Source organism: Carassius auratus, chromosome 38 (assembly GCF_003368295.1).
Source record: "Carassius auratus strain Wakin chromosome 38, ASM336829v1, whole genome shotgun sequence".
Lineage (NCBI taxonomy): Eukaryota > Metazoa > Chordata > Actinopteri > Cypriniformes > Cyprinidae > Carassius > Carassius auratus.
The window spans coordinates 5778194-5799683 of NC_039280.1; the positions used below are offsets into that span (position 1 = coordinate 5778194).

The 21490-nt window shown below is 35.8% G+C and overlaps 1 protein-coding gene across 1 annotated transcript; it reads left to right on the plus strand.

Annotated features, from left to right (window-relative positions):
* The first annotated feature begins 149 nt into the window (after nucleotides 1-149).
* LOC113057471 (WD repeat-containing protein 27) lies at nucleotides 150-13783 on the plus strand. Its single transcript, XM_074559854.1, is given in 22 exon segments — nucleotides 150-292; nucleotides 719-861; nucleotides 1024-1100; nucleotides 1102-1149; nucleotides 1591-1695; nucleotides 3264-3301; nucleotides 3402-3486; nucleotides 3569-3695; nucleotides 3833-3937; nucleotides 4744-4830; nucleotides 5492-5559; nucleotides 5871-6004; nucleotides 6279-6352; nucleotides 8771-8855; nucleotides 9907-9978; nucleotides 10086-10168; nucleotides 10171-10194; nucleotides 10415-10504; nucleotides 11294-11415; nucleotides 12549-12641; nucleotides 12644-12684; nucleotides 13660-13783. Coding segments are annotated over 22 exon segments (1968 nt in total).
* The last annotated feature ends 7707 nt before the right edge of the window (nucleotides 13784-21490 follow it).

Here is a 21490-nt window from a genome sequence, read left to right on the forward strand (position 1 = left end):
TATCCACTGATGCTTAAAAAAAAGTTGCATGACACCTTTGTTCACTGTATTCATGGAATGTGTAAACTGGGCCAGTTAGATGTTATTTTGCCCTACTAAACATTTAGGACTTTCTCATTGTGTTGTTACTGGGGACTACTGAGATCTCCATGGCTGCTGTGACCTCGGTGCCTTATTTTACTGAGAGGTTCTCTTTAACTTGCAACAAGCCAGTGTCCCACCTCTGCAGCTGTCCTGCTGTCCTGTACCCATGGCAGGACAAGAATATAAGAATTTATGAAAAACAACAACCTGGAGGTTCTTGTTTACCTATATTTATTTTCGTTAAACCAATATATATAATTATTCTCAGCTGACTGAAAAAAATAACCAATTGTTCACATATTTTGCTGGAATTAATTTCACCTAACTTTACAATTTGTGATCATAAATATATTTTCACATTTAATTTCCAAATTAATGTAGAAACTATGTAAAGATAGTGTATTTCAAATATTGTTTTATGACATATTTTTTATTATGAATTATGCATAAAGGCAAGTACCATCAATACCATATTAAAGGATTTTTTACATTTCTGGGAATAAAAAGAGTTAATATAGCCATTTAATATACTGTAACAGAAAAATGTGTGCCATCATTTGTAACATTTAATAGGACTACATTGTTGCACAGCATTAAAAAATTAAAGTTAACATTTAAATCTTATTTTAATGTTTCCCTTGGAGCTCAGTGGTCACCATGGTGATGTGTCTGCCATGGCTTTTGGGATGGTTAGAGATTGTCTCCTCTACTGTAGTGCTTCTGAAGGTAATGTTATCGTCTGGGACGGTGATCGCTGCTACACACTGATCAAAGACGGTAATAATGCATGCAAAGACCTTGATTCAGAATCAGACAGAAAAATTCTGCTAGTCTGCAGAGCATATAAAACTGTGACACCTAAGAATAATCTTCTGTGAAATATATTCTCTGTCAATCACTTTTTTGTCTCATCTCCCGAACATGACATCTCTGTTCCAGGTGGAATATCCTCAGGTAGAGTTGTTGGCACATTGCTTGGCAGGCTGGTGCATCTGTCGCTGTGTCCACTGAGTGCAAAAAATGGCCACATGCTCCGACTCCAGAGTGTCTCTATTGAATGCAGAGGTATGAAATAAGATACACACGATTTTGATTCAGTGAAAGGAAAACAAAAGCAGTATGCTGAAACGGTAAAAAGGAAACAAATGCCTTCTTTGACCCATCTCCAGATGAAATGCAGAACAAAGTCTGCATGTAGAACATTCCGTTACCCAGACTGTGATTAACCAGCCCATAAAGATGAGAGATAACATTGAAATATTCATATGAAACCAGCAGTAAATTAGTGTATTAAAAAATCTGAATAAGCCCCTTGTTGTCATGTAAATCAGAAATAAATGGTATATCATAAATCATTCAAACAGCATGTATCTGCTTAAACCATACTTAAACTTAATAACATGTTAGCATTATGTAATAAAACACATTTAAATCAAATTATAAAACAATAAACATTTTTAAATGAAGACCCAAAACTTGAGGCCACTGTATTTGTGATTCCTATAGAAAGAGGAGGCATCTGGAGCTCCTCTTGCTCCTGTGACTGCATCAGAGTTCTGTCCATGGAATGTTAATCTTATCATCTCAACATCAGAAGACAGAACATTTAAGGTACAGATTTTAATATACAGGTGCATCTCAATAAATTAGAATGACGTGGAAAAGTTAATTTATTTCAGTAATTCAACTCAAATTTTGAAACTCGTGTATTAAATAAATTCAGTGCAGTTTAAGTAGTTTTTGTCTTTGGTTCTTTTAATTTGGAAGATTTTGGCTCACATTTAACAAAAACTCACCAATTCACTATCTCAACAAATTAGAATACTTCATAAGACAAAAAAAAAAAACTTTTTAGTAAATTGTTGGCCTTCTAGAAAGTATGTTCATTTACTGTACATGCTTTAATTACGGCCTCAGTTCAGCGTGACATGGAGGTGATCAGTTTGTGGCACTGCTGAGGTGGAATGGAAGCCCAGGTTTCTTTGACAGTGGCCTTCAGCTCATCTGCATTTTTTTGTCTCTTGTTTCTCATTTTCCTCTTGGCAACACCCCATAGATTCTCTTTGAGGTTCAGGTCTGGTGAGTTTACTGGCCAGACAGGCACGCCAACAGCACCGCCAACGCCAACTTTTGGTGCTTTTGGCAGTGTGGCCAGGTGCCAAATCCTGCTGGAAAATGAAATCAGCATCTTCAAAAAGCTGGTCAGCAGAAGGAAGCATGAAGTACTCCAAAATGTCTTGGTAAACGGGTGCAGTGACTTTGGTTTTCAAAAAACATAATGGACCAACACCAGTAGATGACATTGCACCCCAAATCATCACAGACTGTGGAAACTTAACACTGGACTTCAAGCAACTTGGGCTATGAGCTTCTCCACCCTTCCTCCAGACTCTAGGACCTTGGTTTCCAAATGAAATATGTGTATGTATGTAATATGTATTTTTACTGTCTCTCTCACTCTCTCTCTCTATATACAGTACAGACCAAAAGTTTGGACACACCTTCTCATTCAAAGAGTTTTCTTTATTTTCATGACTATGAAAATTGTAGAGTCACACTGAAGGCATCAAGGGCTATTTGACCAAGAAGGAGAGTGATGGGGTGCTGCGCCAGATGACCTGACCTCCACAGTCACCGGACCTGAACCCAATCGAGATGGTTTAGGGGTGAGCTGGACCACAGACAGAAGGAAAAAGGGCCAACAAGTGCTAAGCATCTCTCAGGGAACTCCTTCAAGACGGTTGGAAGACCATTTCAGGTGACTACCTCTTGAAGCTCATCAGGAGAATGTCAAGAGTGTGCAAAGCAGTAATCAAAGCAAAAGGTGGCTACTTTGAAGAACCTAGAATATGATATATTTTCAGTTGTTTCACACTTTTTTGTCATGTATATAATTCCACATGTGTTAATTCATAGTTTTGATGCCTTCAGTGTGAATTTACAATTTTCATAGTCATGAAAATAACGAAAAATCTTTGAATGAGAAGGTGTTTCCACACTTTTGGTCTGTACTGTATATTGTGAAATTTATACAGGTATTCCATATATATATATATATATATATATATATATATATATATATATATATATATATATATATATATATATATATATATATATACATAGATCTATGCATATATATTACTTCTTTTTCTTTCTTTTTCATTTTTTTAAATTATATTTGGGATGTGAAGAAGGGAGATATTCTCTTTGAATGGTCGCGTTATACTTATTAACACCAATATTTATACAACAGAAACTGAGGTTCTTCACAAATAGCTTGTAAATGTAGATAATATGTAGTGAAGATGCTAAAGTTTTTGTTTCACAGTGTATCCACTGCTTAGTCTGTTCTTCATGGAGCAAAACAGTCAGTTCATCACAGGGTCTGGTGACGGACAGGTCAATATCACACACTCTTTAAAGCTCTCGTGTGTGATCCATATACCACTTTGTTTATGTTGGAATATCTTTGTGATTCAAGCTTTGGTGCTACACTCTCCCTGTGGACCACAAATGCCGCTTGGTGACAAAACTGGACCTTTCAAAGCTTGAACAGATGCATGGGAGAAATCTCAGAAAAACCAGCTCACCTCAAAATAGACCAGATGGTTAGAAAAAACCCACAAGCCACAATTCAGACTGTGTATAACTAGTGTTTTTCATGTGCCTACCTCACTGCGGAAAACGATACATCTGCTTCAAGTGAAAAGGATCTCACTTGAGCTTCATCGGTCTGCTTTTCCAGGAGCGACTCGTAATGATGTGAGAGGAACAGTGGAGACAGCAAAGCCTGTTCTGAGAATTTGGGCACAGAAACTGCAGTCCAGACATACTAGCCTGCAGCAGAAGTGCTGTTTTTGGTCTGTTATTGTTGTTCACCTTTATCCGTTTGGGCAATTGTTGAATATTTGGGGTAAGAAATTATGTAGGGCAGACAAAATGTATTCACAAGCACACAGTATGTATGATAACATTCATTACTGTAGTAGTCATAGTATTGTAAAGTTGTGGTAGAGATATAAAGCATGGTACACCTGTCTTTTTCACAGGCGTAAAAAATAATTTTTCAACAGATTTTTCATGGCAGAATACGTCCAATTAGGAAGCCTCTTTTATGATTTCATGGTGTCTAAACAGCAGTTACAGCTTAATGACAAGATGGCTTTGTGAACTGAACCTGAAAACTTTTGCATAATGTCAATTATATTCTGATATTTGTAATATCACTTTCTGTAAACACTGGTGGAGAAATGCCTGCAGACCCAGAAAGTAAGGGAGGCCAAGGAAGAGGCAAAGTCACAAAAATCTGAAATACTAAAAACATAAAAACTGCAGTAAGACACTGACTTAAATCAAGTTTTTCAAAGCTTTAGTGTAGTTCTCTTTTAGAGGAAGCTTGTGCAATCTCTTATCAGATCTCTTATTTTATCAATCTCTTAGATTCTGCCACTGTAGTTTAATATAACATGCTTTCATAGATGTTCTTTATAGAGACTTTGTGGCAATATGGGCGTGAATTTCTACAGTGGGTCTATACAATATAGATCTTTTTTCTTTTCTTTTCTTTTTCTGTTGTATACTGTTACATTAACCAGGGCTTAGTTCTTTGTTGTGTCTTTTTGTAAATAGTCTCTTCTTTGTGCCTTTTACATTGAGAAAGTTGTGTGTGGATCTGAAGTTCTGATGGACTATAACGGCTTGACCTGGATACTTCAGAGCTTCTCATGAATCTTCCACTCAGAGGCATCATAAGTATTCACTTAACTCTGAAACATAAACATACTTTAGTTTCAAATTAAGCAATTGTTCAAGAAAATATTTGATACAGTATATTTTACCTCGGTATGTTTATTGTAAAAACAATAGTAGCATATATTTAAAAAAATGATATTTTTTAAAAATAGCATTCAACTAAAGTGTTCAACTAAACTCTAAAGTGTGAGTATTCTGTGTGATAACCAGATAAGGATTGAGTCTCCTAGCTTGGGAGGATTCCAAGGATTCCAGGATTATGATACATTAGAGAGTGATAGAAAGTCAGTGCATGTCCCTGTACACTTAATGATAACATTGGTTAAATCTTGCAACCTCAAAACAAAATTCACCTCAGAAATATGCATAAACATCATGATTTTAATTATAACAAATGGCTTCCTAAAAATACTTGAAGCTTGGGAAAATACGCCATCCATACAGTGCCAGCATGGTGCCATTTTCTGTTTTTCTGAAGAAGAATGACTGTTTAGTTTTCAAATGTACTAATTCTTCCTGGTTTACCACTAATCTATTCCATACCAAAATCAAGTTCCAAAACAGATTTTTTTTTTTTTTTGAGCCATGAAACATAATTACCATAGTATGTAAATATTTTAAATAATGAAGTGGCAGTTTATTTTCTTGACAGGTGACCTAAGCATTTCAATGGCAGGGTCATGGGCCATCTCTGATGAACTTGGTGGCAATTTAAGTACTGTGCTAGCAGTAACTTTTCATATTTGTGCATCTGTTTAATATGTATTTTTATATATTTACAGTATTACATTTTTTTTTACCGTTTTTTAAAGATCCATATTGTTAACCTAAAGCCGCTCTAGAGTTCACATGTATACCACCTTTGGTATTTTTACAGTCCTGCAATTAGCAGTTTATGGTTTCACAAAGCCAGGATTATTTAAGATGTAAAGCTTTTACAAGGTTTGGCTTTGGTTTGCATTCTGTGAGGAAAGTGATCTGTGTGAGACCGTATAACACAATGACTACCCAAATTCTCTCTTTCTGCATAGATGTGTTTTTTGGTGACTTTTCTATTTGGGACTTCAGTAGCCCTTTTAGAGGTTAAAAGTGCCAGGCTGGGTGGGCTCTGCTTTAGGTTGGCGATGGGCGTCTCTCTGGATGAGTAACTTTCAGCTGTGCCCAGGTAGCAACACTCATCTTTCAATCTCTATGAGGTTCCTGACCCTGGCCAGGTGGTGCTTGGATTTAGAATTCCCAGGGTTTAATTTTGAGCCCCATCCAATAATAATTTACTCAGTGCTTGATTTTGGTTTAAGACAGAATTATCTACAGTAGACGTATTGTCTGTTATAGACTGTTAACCTTATCCCTAGTCAACTACCACAATGGAAAATGCTTTATTTTATTATTTCCAGTAATAGAAGTCTATTTATGTTGTTTTTTCCCTCTATTTTCAGTACTCCTCCGATGACTATGTCCCCTCTGAATGCTGAGCTGGCAAAACATGGCCCAAAACCTCAGAGAAAAATCGGTTGGAGTTTACAAAACCACACACGCACTCTTTTCGTTGCCAAAGAAAAAAAAACACCTTTGGATTGACTAGCATTTCAATGTCATTGACACCCCCCATGGTAATATTTATGATGCTGACTCCTTACTGTCCAAAATGTTAATCTTTCTGGCATTGCCAGATTATAGCTTTTCAAAAGAAAGTTGTCATTAGGCACAGCCGGATTCTTTTTAGTTAGAAAAACTTGTACAATACATGGAAATTAAACTGTCACTCTTTATATAACAGCCTAATGCCATCTGGTGTCTGAGGTCACAAAGATAAAGGCTTTTCAGAACCACAGAATGAAGAGACCAGGCACAGACCACGTCACAAAAACTCAGTGCTAAATCAAAATGTACCCTATTTATTTTCTCAACACATGATCTTGGTCTTAATTTGCATGATTCATCCTTGCATATCTTTCCAAAGACAAAGAAATATATCCATTATAATATAAACTACACTACCATTAAAAAATTGGGGTCAGTAAGATTGTGTTTATGTTTTTGAAAGAAGTCTCACTATATATACTTTGCAAGCAATTCAGCAATGTGGTCAAATGTTGTGTCCCACATACTGACCTACTGTAGTACCTCCATTCTATTTCCTTTGGTCAAAATTATGTTAAACCAATAGAAGAAATGTCAAACTACTTTTTAGACCTCTTCTATGCTTGCAGACAAATTTCCCCCTTTTTGAGTGTTTTAACTGCATAATGATTTTTTTTTGTCTTATATGTCTCATGGATGTAAAAGCAATCCATCATCATTATTTCTTTCTCTCTCCCTCTCTCTCCCTTACTCTTCTTCCATCTCCAACTAGGCATTAGTTCTCTTCCTTACTTGAGTTACACATCCTCAGAGGTTTAAATTTATTCCATAGCTTTTTCTGGGGCCTAAGTCAATACCATAACTAGGACAACTCATTTTCTTCATACTGCCGGGCTTTGACACGCACTTATAGTCGGGATCCAGCAGTTTAGGGTCTGTGATTGAAGGTCTGATAACAGGCTGATCTCAGAACAGTGTGCCATATTCTTGAATAATGGGTTATGTCAGGATGTGGTGTGTTGACAAAGAACAGACTCTGCTATCTTTCTTCAATACGCTGTTTCAGTACTTTTTGCCAATGTAAACTGAAATAATTTTGGATACCACAGTAATAAGTATGATCTATGAAGAATACGTGATTTCATATTGATTGATCTCATGACAGGAACTTTATGTTGTCCAGAGCGCATAGATGTTTTTTTTCCCATTTGTATTTGTAGTACCCGCACTAATTTTTTTTTTTTGTATTATTAAAGTAATTACAATAATGATTGTTCTCAATATATGGTGGAATTTATTCAAAGTTAAAGGATAAAGGGTTCTTGGCCGAGACTTGCTACCAGTTTATTTTTAAGTCGTTGAAGTTGTTTGGAAGTGTTTCCCAAGAAAACAGCAAAGCCAGCAAAAGACAGGAACTGAGTTCAAATCTCAAAAATTAATGGCATAATAATAAATTTGACTGATTTTACAGATGTGATGTGTCCAGTCCTGCTCTTGGAGGGCCACTATCTTGCAGAGTTTAGCTCCAGTCCTTATTAAACAGCTGATTAAGCTAATCAGCATTTTCAGGATTACTAGAAAGAAACCATCGGGCAAGTGTGTTGGGAAAGATTGGAACAAAACTCAGCAGGACATTGGCCCTCCAGGGCGGGATTGGAAACCTCTGCTTTAGGAAGTAATTGCAATTATTAGCCACTTTTCAGAATATACATTTAGCCTGTGCTTGGCAGGGGAACCATTTTTGGAAACGTGCATTAGTTTTAATGGAGCTGGAAAAAATGAGCTCACTAAAGTGAAGAAAACTCTGAAAAAGATCAGTTCTTCGGGCTGTATCATATAACATCTTTTTACTGGAATATGACTTTCGAATGACTTTTGAATAAGTTTTTATTTGTATACATTTTGTGTCAGTAACTCTTAAAAAGGTATAATGTACAGTCAGCAGCTAAATATAAAAAAATAAACTGAAAGGGTATATTTTAAAATAATGACAAGCTGATTGTACAGTATCAAGATTTACCAAATAAATAAATATATGGGCGTGAAATATGGTTTAAGTTGAAATTATTTCATCACGTGAGCAGAAAGAGACTTTAGAGTGATATAAGAGTCATAAAAATGGTGGAGAAAATATAATCGTATGCCTCTACCACTATAATTTGATATAACCTTGATACATTATCAGCTAAATGACTTAAGTGTGTAGTAATGTCACTGATATTATTATATCAAGTTTATTTCAAATTATAGTGTTAGTGATATATAATTATGATAGATGAGTAATGTTCAGAGTGTAAACAGGCAAAGCTTAATTACATGACTAACCTGTTCTCTTTTTGACTTGTAGGTGTGAGCTGTCAGAAGAGTGTAAAGGATCAGCCTTTGGTTTTTCACACACAAGTGAAGTCATCAGGATACAATACAGCTCCTCAGTAAGTCAGTAGACCACACAGCAGTCTAACAAACTTAATGGATTCAGGTTTACTTTTATATGGTTCACATGGTTTCAGGCTTTGGAAATTGAAATTAGTAAGTTAAATGTGCAACAGTAGTTGTGAGCATTCAGTCATTCTGAAAATGTATGAAATATATCCCTTCAGTGTGCATACTGAAACTGTTAGACATGTATAGAAGGCTGCATATGTCAAATTAAATAAATTAATAGGCAAAGAAGCTTATTCTATAGAAACATTTACTCAGGCTGTGTGCTGGTAGCCTTTTTAAACATGAATTAAAGTAAATGACTCTATTTGTACTCTCACCTAAAATCTTTTATGCTGTAACTTAAGAGTTTAATCTGAGGTATCAAGCATAAATATTAATTTAAACACTGAGTGTACAGGCCTGCTTAGACTCACTTTACTGAAAGGTTTTATTGCCATTTTTGCCATATTTATTATTTCAGTATTATGTACTGAATGTACAAGGGGACCTTCATGATGTTTGTCTTAGTAGAATCGCACTCATCATTATAACATTGCTCTTCTGTTGATTTTGATTGCTTTCATTGTCTTCATTTGTAAGTCACTTTGCACCTTGGACACTCTGGATGGATTTATTTCATACATTTTCATACATATACACAAGCTCCAGTCTGGATCACCTGAGAAGAAATGATGCTGACCCCCTCAGAGGACCCCAGATGATGCTAATCCTGAATCAACAAACACAATTTTCTTCAAATATTCATTTTTTTTTTTTAAATCACCACTTATAAACTACTACTAAATATTGTAGAAACATAATTTTATGTAAAGTTGCTTTGTAATGATTTGTGTTGTAAAAAGCGCTATACAAATAAACTTGAATAAATGAATGATTAAAAGCATCTGCTTAATGAGTAAATGTAAATCTTTGAAGCACATCACAAATGTTGTTGCTGCATCTGCTTGACCAAGTCAAGTATCCTGTCTATGAAAAACTATGTTCTCTTGGATTTTTCAGGAATTGGTCTATAAGCTATAAAATATATCTCTTTTATAGTTGGACCCTGTTTAGACTAAAGACCAATGTTAAGAAGAAAAGCAACTCTTCCACAACATCTATCACAAACACGTAAGTATTCTGTCAGTTTCAGTGAAGAGTCTCAAGAATGCAGTAGTACTAAATAAGACTATTGTAGCTTTTGCAAAAAAAAAAAATAATGCACTGTTTTTCAACAGGAAGTGCCTCGTAAGTAAAAATCCTTCACATTTTGAAGCGCCATATATGCCTTATGCCCATTTGACAGTTTCCACAACTCCAACCCTGTCAACTCTCTATAGTACTCAGGTGAGGAACAGTATGATCACACTAGGCTTTAAACTTGTGAAATGTCTTTGTACTGCACAACCAGAAAATGCTCAATCAGAAATTATGTCACACTGCATGACTTATTTATAATAATTTCTAAAATATATTTTACAACAGTAATAAATAGTAAAACATTAAAAGTGTCATGAATTGAATAAAAATATTTGTTTAAATATTTATTTTCTATTTTTGTGTCTAGGAGATGGAAAGCAGATTGCATGAGGCCCTGGAGATGGTTCTGTTTTGTTGTACAACTCTTCACTCACCAGCACCCCAGCTGTCTACACAGGTAGTGGGATAGCTTCAAATCTGTAGTGTTTATTTTTGTAACATTCCTTTGCATGTCTCTTATTTTCATTTCCTCAATGAGTGGCATCAAGGAATTGATTCAGTATTTGATTTTTGCATGCCATTCTGACAGCACTTGATACTGACAACTGAAACTGACAGTTGGGGAATTCTGACTTTTGGAGGCCCTTCCTGTCCCTGAAATAGATGCTCTTTTCATTGGACTAATGTCCTGATATACTCACAGTGATGTCCTTTTTCATTCTTAGGGGTAAAAAGATGTTTGAAATGCCTTTGCAGCAATATCTTGTTGGGGAAAATCACAATGCCACCCACACTGCTGAGAGCGGCATTAAGATGATTATATTAATACGTGCTGCACATTTTCATCTCAATAACAAAATAAACAGCAATTAAGAAAGTATCTGACCACCTACCTATCACATAATCCCAGCAGGCAAATGATAGTCTAATATAAAGAGGTGTCAAACTCAGTTTAGTTCCAACCCTGCTCCAACACACATACCATGTAGTTTTCAAATAAGCCTAAATGATTAGATTAGCTGGGTCAGATGTGTTTTATTAGGGTTATATCTGAACTGTGCAGGGCTGTGGCCCTCCAGGAACCGAGTTTGACACCCTTGGTTTAAAACATGTATTCATCTTATTTAATATTTTATAATCATATATAGTTGCCTATACCTTTGTATTTATGGTATGGGAGTCCCTTGCAAGGTGAAGATGAATTTTGGGGTCCTTGGCATGAAAATTATTGCTTTTCTTTTTGTAGGGCACAGTAAGGCTGTGAATACTGTATTCTGGAGTCACAGTAAGCGGTGGATTTTGAGTACCTCTAAGGAGCCCACCCTTTTCATCTGGACCGCAAATGCTTCTGAACCTGTTCTGACCATGGTAACGTATCAACAATTAAAACAAATACAGTCCTTGCACTGACATGAGCAATTTAAAAAGTGCTATTAGTTCTGAGCTTATGCAGTACCTACAATTATCGTCAAGTCCAGCTCAGAGTGAACCAATAAGCGAAGTATGTGAAGAAAAAGTTTTAAGATTCAAAAAATTAATTTGCATTTGAATGCGTACGCCTGTGGGAAGTGTTTCTCTTGGCAGTGTTCCTCTGCTGGAACGTCAATGGCATCTGTGCAGGCCCCTGGTCAGCACATCAGTGCTCTAAACACTTGCAGACCTCTCTAAACCCTAATTTCCCTCTTTCCCAGAACCCCCAACACAACTGAAGTTCATTCAAATCAGTTTTCTTCAGTCACATTCTGGCTCAGAGTCTCTCTCTCTGGTGTCTTCCCACCCTCAGCCTCCTAGACTTGTGCATCTGTGTGTGTATCTGGAGCCAAATATGACCCAATGCATCTGTGTTTGTGTCATTTATATTAAAGAGAAAATCCTGAGTCTGCAATAATAAACAGAGCTACTTAATGTTGAAAGCGGAGTATAAAAACATTTTAGACATTTTGGATAGAAAGTACGCAAAAGTATGCATGCAAACACAGACAAATGTTTGGCTGGTAGCATAAACAGTAAAAATAATAAATAATAGTTACTAATAAGAATAATAATTCAAAAGTAGCATAATAAAAGCAAACCGTTCATTCTAACGTGGTAAAGATGCTAATGGAACACACTGTAATTGCACACATTTTGGGAGGCAAAAATGCATTAAAAATCATGATGCTAGAGGCTACATAAACACACATACAAGAAGTACATTAAATATCCAGTAGCAATCATATTCCACTCACCAAACTGCCTCTCACTGACTTTCATTAGCTTCATATTATCCAGACAGAAAAACAACATTCCTCTATCCTCATTTATCTCTTCACACTCCATCTTTGGTAAAAAGAGAGAATGACTGAGATTGTGATATTTTAAGCTGATATGGTGCTGAATTTTATGTGCTGTGACATGAATGCACTTTGCACTTATTTAAAGGCTATTAATAAACTGCAATGTTGATATGTGTTACTGGCTGTCTGTTAATGCACTGTTTGTTTAACTTCATGGTTCTCCAGGGAGATGAACAGTTTGTAAAGCCCATCAGAAGTGCACAGTTTTATTATCTGGACAAGTTTTTACTGCTGGCGTCAGGATCAAATCTAATGCTATGTACCTTTACCATCTGGACACCACGAGAGATGACATCAAGAGGTACAAGCAGTTAATAGACAATGAGCAAGTAACAAGAAACACAGGGTGTTGGTGACCTTCTGCCAAAAGAAAGGTTCAGTTTCAAGGGCTTGTAAAATCTGGGAGTATGCCAGGCTATCAGATTTTAGGGTGCCTCATCTCAAAAATCCTAATTTATAACCTAATTTTAATATTGTATATCTATATACAAGTGTTGGGGAATTGAAATGTAGGTTCATGTCCACACTGCAGTTGAAGCTGTGTGGACATGAACCTACTTTACATATGGACCATTTTACAGAAATATGGCAAAAAGGAAAATGCAGTCTATCTGTTTGTAGAGATTTTCTACCACCTTGCATAATGCTGGAAACACATAATTATTCTATAGATTGTGTTCCATCATAAACAAAATATTATGTGCAATATCTAGCTGATGTCTACTGTGTATCTCTTCAAGGAATTCCCCAACACTTGTATATACAGTAGATATACAATATTAAAATTAGGTTATAAATTAGGATTTTTGAGATTAGATTTGATCCTGATTATACCTGTGATTAAATGAAGAAGAAAATAAAATTATTTCAGTGTTATTGTCTATAGATTATGAACTGAAATAATTTTGTTGGTAACACTTTAGAATAAGGTTCCATTAGTTAATGTTAGTTAACTACTTTCGTTAACATGAACTAAGCAAGAACAATCCTTCTACAGCATTTATAAGTCTTAGTTCATGTTAATTTCAACATTTACTAATGCATTATTTAAATCAAAAATTGTGCTTGTTAACATAAGTTAATGCGCTGTGAATTACCATGAACTAACAATGAATAACTGTATTTTCATTAACTAACATTAACGAAGATGAATAGATACAGTAATAAATGTATTATTCATTGTTTGTTCATGTTAATTAATACATTAACTAACGTTAACTAATGGAACCTTATTCTAAAGTGTTACCATTTTATTTTCTTCTTCATTTAATCACAGGTATAAGCAAAGAAGTAAGTCTAAACTGACCAGTAATAATTTCAGCATGAAATCAGGAACGGACATCATTTCAGTGTCAGCCATCAATGACTTCTACTCCTGTTTCCTTAAATACCTGACTTAGCCTTTTGGCTTTGCACAGTTCAACAATAGCTGAAGGTATCAGTGCATGAGCAGAAAATAGCATTTGCATAATCATGAAAATAAAAAGCACACAGAATGTGCAGATGGGAATCTAATGTGAGTGGGTATGTGTGAAGTAATGTGTGAAATGGCGACGGTGTACATGTAGGCTACTGACTAAGTTTACAAACATGAAGGAAGCTCAAGAGTAGCGGGTAGTCTTTAGACACCAAACAGGCAGCTTGTCGTTGGAACGCAGATGCTCTTGAAGCACCACGCTTAGTTTATTCATTAATTTTATAATATTTTATTAATTTTAAATTGTAATAATATTTCACAATATTTTACTGTATTTGTGATCAAATAAATGCAGCCTTGATGAGTATAAGAGACTTCTATCAAAAACATTAAAACGTTTTATTAACTCTGAACTTTTGAACAGCAGCTCAGAAAAGTGAGAAAACCCTTTACTCCAGCCTCTATTACTTGTTTTGTGGTGACTGTCTTCACCATTTTAAAAACAATGCAGTGACGCTCATGCTGCAGAGAGGCCAGTGCTGTTTCCACTCAGAATAGTCTGACCTCAGTGGTCATTTACAGGGTGCACATAGAAACTCAATACTAGTGGTGACCCTTGAGCTACATCACTAAAATTGGAATTACAAACCACTCAAGTTGTTTGTGGGTACTGGGTAGTGTATGTATTTTTATTGTGAGGCTGGACTATTCTATGGTTTTGTTGTAAACCCAAAGTAAGATGCTTTGCTTCTGACTCACTTTGCTTTAGATATGAGTTAACCGCATATACATGATGAAGTCACTTTCAGAAACAATACCAAGGAAATACTGACTAAGCCTACATCTTAAAGATAATTATAGTTAATGAAGCAGATTGAATGAGTTTTGTGTGCTGAAAAATCATATCTGAGGGAATAAGAGGCCCATAGAGTACTAATACTACTGTCCGTTCCCAGATATTAGTTTATTTAGGTGGCTTTGAACAAAAGTTCAGTGTAGTCAGTAAGAAGTATACAGTTCTGGCTATCCAAGTTTAACCTCAACTTTAATGTGTGACAACCTTGAAGGAAGTGAAGGCAAAATAATAGATTCAGCTTGTGTTGGAGTTGCTTGACAAATCCACTGTCCAAACCAAATTTTCTCTTCAGTTTGGCACTCCCATCCTCCCATTATATAAGGCTTCTCTGAAGGTTATGCAAGATCTGATGTCTTCTTCTTTTAAGGATAAAAGTTCACTGTTTTAGTTGGGACAATCCAAACCACAGTTGTGTGAGGTTTTCCAAGGTGGGCCTAAGTTGTAGGTCTCGCGTGTCTCATTTATCTTGCTCCGTATCCCTCAGGTTTGCAGATTAGGATGGATGTATAAAAAATAAATTGAGGGAGGATCTGACTTAAGCCAAGCATGTTGGGTAAGCACATTCCATCTGCAAAGGGGTAATGTTTTACGAATGTCTGAATACTGTCCCTTTGCATCTGTCAAATTTTGTTGGAAACAACATGGATTTCACCATTGCACTCCATCCACCTGAAAATGCTTTTAAATCTTTTATGCTGGTCCAATTGCATTTAGTTTATTTTAAAAATACTATAAAAACTGCCAAACAGCCATTACTCCAGGTACCAATGTCACATCACCCTTCATAAATTGCTCTAATTATTCTAATGTGCTGATTTGGTGCTTGTGAAACAGAAAACCATTGGGAAAATGGTGCTGCTTAATATTTTTGTGGAAACCATGCTACATATTTTCAGCACCCTTTGTAACAATGTAAGTCTTTACTCAAAAGTCTTTACTTGTATGACGTGAGAGCAGTGTATCACGTGTTTTGAGTACTCGTTGCCCCAGATTCTCCCCAGTTTGAGAGGGTCAGCTGAGATTAGTTGGGTACACAAGTGGACAGTGGACTGGATTAACTGATCTAACGCAGCATAATGGTTTTAGCTAGCAGGCACTCTCCCACGTTCCCCGAGCGGCCACTTTCTATACCAGCATACCAGCCTCCAGTCACGCTACACATTGTCTGCTGTACTTGCGAGTCTGATCTCCTCACAATAACACAACCTGGCTCTTACGTACATGTGGGATCCTCCAACAAGAAGCCCACACATTAGAGATGCCTAGAGGGATCAAGAGAGCTGATCGCTGGGAATTCTCGCCAGCTGTGAATGAGCTTACAACAAACCTTTTCTCTTCTCAGCTACTCTGCATTCTCCACCGCGGGCAACATGTTCCACTTTCTAAAGCCATATTCATAGAGAAAATTTCTGATGAATGTCTAATTGTGTGTGAGTAGCGATACCTTAAACCATCTGTATTTGTGTTAGGGTGAGAGAAATGGTTTCTTCAGTCTTCTACAATGTATGACAAACATTTCCATTTTGCTGACTTTTTTTGGTCTAACTTCACTTCTGGAAAGTCTGCACACTTTCAGCATGCACGTGCAGATTGTTTGCAATCTCCCACGAGATTTGAGTCTTTTCTATGGCCAGTCAACATGATAATTAAATACTCATTTATTTAGGATAATAGTTTTATATGAATGAGATGCTTTAAATAAATGTCATATGATCATTTTTCTTGCAATCCATATACACTACCATTTAAAAGTTAGGAACCATATGTTTTTTAATATGATTATTACTCTCCACAAATTTTTTTTTTGTTTTTTTTTAACACTGAAAATAATAAGAAATATTTCTTGAGCACCAAATCAGCATATTAGCATGATTTCCTGAGGATCATGTGACACTAAAGGGTAAAGAATAGAGTGCTTGGTGCTAAAAATTTTCTTTTCTATCACAGAAAAACGCAATAAATGCAGCCTTGATCAATAAATGCAGCCTTGGTGAGCATAAAAATCTTCTTTCAAAAATATTTAAAAATCTTACAGACCCCAAACTTTTGACGTGTATATTTAAAGGCTGATCTGATCTAGCAGCTCAAAGAATTGTTAAATCACAAGTAAAACTTTAAAAAGCTGCAATAATCTGTTTAAATATCAGTCTAATTAGAGGTTTTTATAAGTCAATGAACATTTGTCAGACAGACAGCAAAATTCATAGTAAAATTGAATTTAGAGACCTAAATGTTCAATATTCAATAGTTATCTAATGCAGAATTTTGATAAAGATGACAATGTTTCTGTGATTTAGTTGGCCTTCTACATACTGTATGATGTTTAAGTTATGTTTTTCCAGCCTAGCATATATTTTCAAGCTCTCACCTCACTAAAGCACTGATAACCTATCCTTCAGAGAAGTGAGTAATGGTCAAATCCCAGTTTATAGGCTTGTGGGATACAACTATTACATAATGCCCATAAGATCATTAAGATCAACCAGGATTAAGTTTAGTCAGAAAGGTACATTTATCATTTAAAAGAAGAATCCAAAATTTCCAGATTCTCCAAAGCTAAGCCTTTGCCGGACCTCAGCCAAAAGTGCTTTGGAAAGAATTCTTTCTGTGCAGTTGTCCTAACAGTAACAACTTTGATTTAGCTGGACACTGAGTGAATACAGCAATTCTGTCTCTTTTACAGTCCCTAACTGATCTGTGTAAGACCATGTTAAATATATACATAAAAAGACGCAAACACCAAAGGAATTTGAAAAATAAAACTGCTAATAAATTCTAAATTGAATCTTAATTCAATTAGTTCAAGTTCAAAATTAATTGAGTGCTTGTATAATTCAAGTTGAACATGTTTTCATATCCATTTGTCATTTAAAATCTTTTCAACCTCATGATGTTCAACCTCATGACACATATTTTTCAGTCTGGAGAGTCTGGAACTTTCTGTACATATTCTGGTACCTGGAGTTTCTGTCTCCATTTTTGTTTGACAGATTAGTGCAAAATGTTTTGTGTGTGTGTGTGTTTATGTGTTTACAGAGTGTTCCTAAAGTAACAAACTAAACTACATTTCCCAATTGCCCAAACTAAATTGTAAAGAAATTATACACATATATAAAATACTGTACATTCAAAAATATTATATTCTATTTTATTCAAATCTTCTGTAAACAATTTTTATGTTACTTTTATAATGTTTTTTGTTTGTTTTTTATTTTGGAGCTTTACAGAGTCAGTCCACATTTATTTTTGATATGTGGAAAACAATGACCAGGATATTCTCTAAAAAACTAATCTTTTATGTTTTACAGAAGAAAGTGCCGTATGTCACACAGCTTTGGAAACAAACTTGGGAGAATAATGATATCAGATTTTCATTTATAAATGAACTACTGCTTTAAGAACATTTACCTTATAAGAGCAGCAGAAGGAAGGGATGAAATACATCTTGCCCTTTTTTTATTATTGGGAAATGGTGTGAATTGCTTCTATACTTATACATCCTGCATCCTATTATGCTTGGAGATCTTCCTGCTCCTACTTTCAAATTCCAGAAAGTGTCAAATACCTTTTTCTTGCCTTGATAAATATTTGCACCGAGTTCCAGGTCAGGTTCTGGTCAGGAGCATTTAACAACCTCATCCATCCCCGCAGAAATGAACAGCTTTAACAAAGCATGAATTCTCTGCTTTAAAATAAAGTTCGATATATTATGTAAACATACTGTAAGTTTAACAACTGACAGTTTCCTCCCCAAGGAGGTCTATAATATCTAGAGAAAGCTATCTGTTAGCTTTCCCATTCATCTCAATGGCAGATTTTCTGCTGCTGCACGACCCCCCTGAAGTTTAATTTTGCCATCTTTGCTCATGGGAGCATGGAATATCACATTAGCTGGAAAAACCATGTGACTGATCGCTCTTGAGTTACAGAAAAATGGCATCATTACAGGGACTGGCTGAAACAACCTGGCAGGACAACATTTTTATTTTTTTATTATTATTTTTTTTATACTTTGAAGGATCAGTTCCAGTGGAAAAGAGAAAGGAAAATTGTCAAAGAGAGGAAATCATGAAAAACACTTAAGACAGAATACTAAAGATAAATGCTGGTCAAACACGCGGAAACATGGACGGGAGCGTATGTGAGAATTAGTGACATTATTTGCCTGCAGTCATTGACAAACTGAGGTCTGGCAATGAAGTCTTTCGGCACAGGCCGATTTATGTGTATTTTTCCAATGGCTGGCCTTTTAACAGTGCTCCGACTTCAAGCACGTGAAATGGCTTTATCTCCCCAGACTTCATTTAAAACACAAGTGACATTATTCCACAGGCCAAGACAAAACCTTCAGCCAAAAGCCTAGGAGCTCTGGAAGACTATCACCCTTCTCTGCTTGTTCTGGGACTATATCACAATTTGCATATCACAATTAAAATGCTTCCTTTCAAGTATAAAATAGTATATTGCACTTCAGGCTAAGAGGGGAGTAGCAGCCCTGAGGATTTTGAATTATGTATGAAAAATACTGACAACAGATCCTGAAGTGCTTTCTAAAGACCTTCTAAAATCTCTTTTCTGAAACATCACTGTGTCTTCGGCTGCACAGGAGGTCAGGGCACCGCTGGTGGGAAGCTGATTACTCAGTCAACAGACACTCAATTTTATTTTTGTGTATGTTTGTACATCCATGCCTAAGAATCTAGAAAATTGATTGTTTTTGGGATTGACTCCAAACTATTCACTTGGCTGCCTCTTTGGCAATGTCTTCAGACAGCTTGTTTATAGTCATTCATGTCACCTCCTTGAATGGGGAATAACCAAAATCACAGAAAAACGCTGTTATGCATGTTCTATGCAGTTGTTAGAGTGTTTTGGGTGGTTGCTTGGTGGATTTTTGCTCCAAATCAGATCTCTTTAGAAAGTAATAGCACACCACTGCTCAAAAGCTACACAATTACATACCACATCTTATACGATATATGTATATGATTTTGATAGCTGAATTTTGCCATTGCATAATACAAGAGTTTATTTTGGTTCTGATTTTTAAAGGTGTCTGCAGGTCAGTCTCTGGGTGGTTCTCCGGTTTGCATGATGTTCATTTCCGCTCTGGAGGTTGACTAAATGCAAAGAAAATATGTGAGCTTTACACAATAAATTAGTTTATGCTTTCTTTTAATGCATAACATTTTCTGGTTATGAGAAGCAGATTAACCTGGCTTTCACAGGATGTGAATCAAGACCCAAACCCTCAGAAAAGCAACCTAGATTCATAAAGGCTCGCAAAGCAATCAGATGTGATGAGCAAGAACCTCAGACAATCTGTTTCATGATGTGTTTCTCTTCCTGTTGCAGTGCAATATATTTTGACCTTTATATTAATATCTCTTGAGTTATCTGCTCATGTGTATGCCAGAATTGTTGTTTGTTTGTTTAATTAGTTTTTATTGTATGCACAAACAGCATGCTTGGCAGTCCATGCACTCTCATTAAACTTATTTTATGGTTCTGCTGTTCCATAAAGGTTGATGATAGGAGGTGGACTGAATGTTATGGCAAGCAATAAATCACTTTATATGCCCGTTTTGTGACTTTCTTAATGGCATAATGATCTCATTAGGTACAAATCATAGGTTTATATTTGTAAAAATGTTAGGGTTAAGCACTAAAGGCAATTTCCCCTCTGTGGATTTTAAAGTAGCACTTTTTAAATGATGGATGCTCAAAGTGCCAACGAATGAACGTATGTTTGTTTGAATTCCATGTTTTTAGTGATCGCTCAAAAAAGACAAACAATGATCCACAAATATGTGTGTCTTATGGCTTCTAAATCTATATAGTGCTTATTAAAAATGTAATTTAATTAATTAATGATAGGTTTATGTCTTTGTGTGTGTGTGTGTGTGTGTGTGTGTGTGTGTGTGTGTATAGCAGTAATGATCAAGTATTATTGAGTAATGACCAGTATTATGGTTGCTTTAATCCAAAACAGGGGAGGACCAATGAAATATTAATAACTAATTAGACTGTAGTCATTTCAAGCTTTATTTTTTGTTTTTCCAATAAATAAATCCCATATTCAATGATATGCTGTAGTTTGCCTCGCCAAATAATTATGTCAGTTAAATACCTTAACCAAGTTTAGTGTTTCATTCTTCTTAATATAACATGCCCTTCGTATTTTGAGGGTTTAAACTTGTAGACTCATTAAAAACAAATATTGTGCAAATATCCCCTCTAACCTGGCCATTTGTAATACTGCATTCAGAGCCTTATGGAGCACCCTTACCTCTGGAGAATCTTTTAAAGATCAGCATTCAGCATTTGTTTTACAATGGCTTTTCTTTTCACTCAAAGCTTTTCCAAGTATGAAATTGTATCTTCGTCATCAAGAATAAACTAGAAGAATGCAGGGAAATGTGGTCTAGCAATTGAAAACACAACCCCATCATGCATTGGAGTAATGATGTGAAGCATCTTCTCATGTGCTTTCTAAAGTTTCCTCTTGCATTAATTCACATAGTCCACATGGAAAACATTGGGGTCTGATGAAACATGGATCCTGACTATTTGATAGCACCTTCGTGAAGAAAACACAGGCTCCAGATGTGTGTTTCTGTGCCACTGAAAATGATCCTGTGGTTTTGGTCATCACAGTGTTCCAGAAGATGGTTCTTATCTGCTGTACGATACTTTGGATGAGCAGTGTCTGCTCAATGAATATTTACATTCTAAAGGAGGTGATGTCTCATAGAAAGCCAAAATAAGGCCTGAAAATGAAAAGTTGATTTTAAACAGATTCACTTTAAGAACAGAAGACCCTTTTGTTTTCAT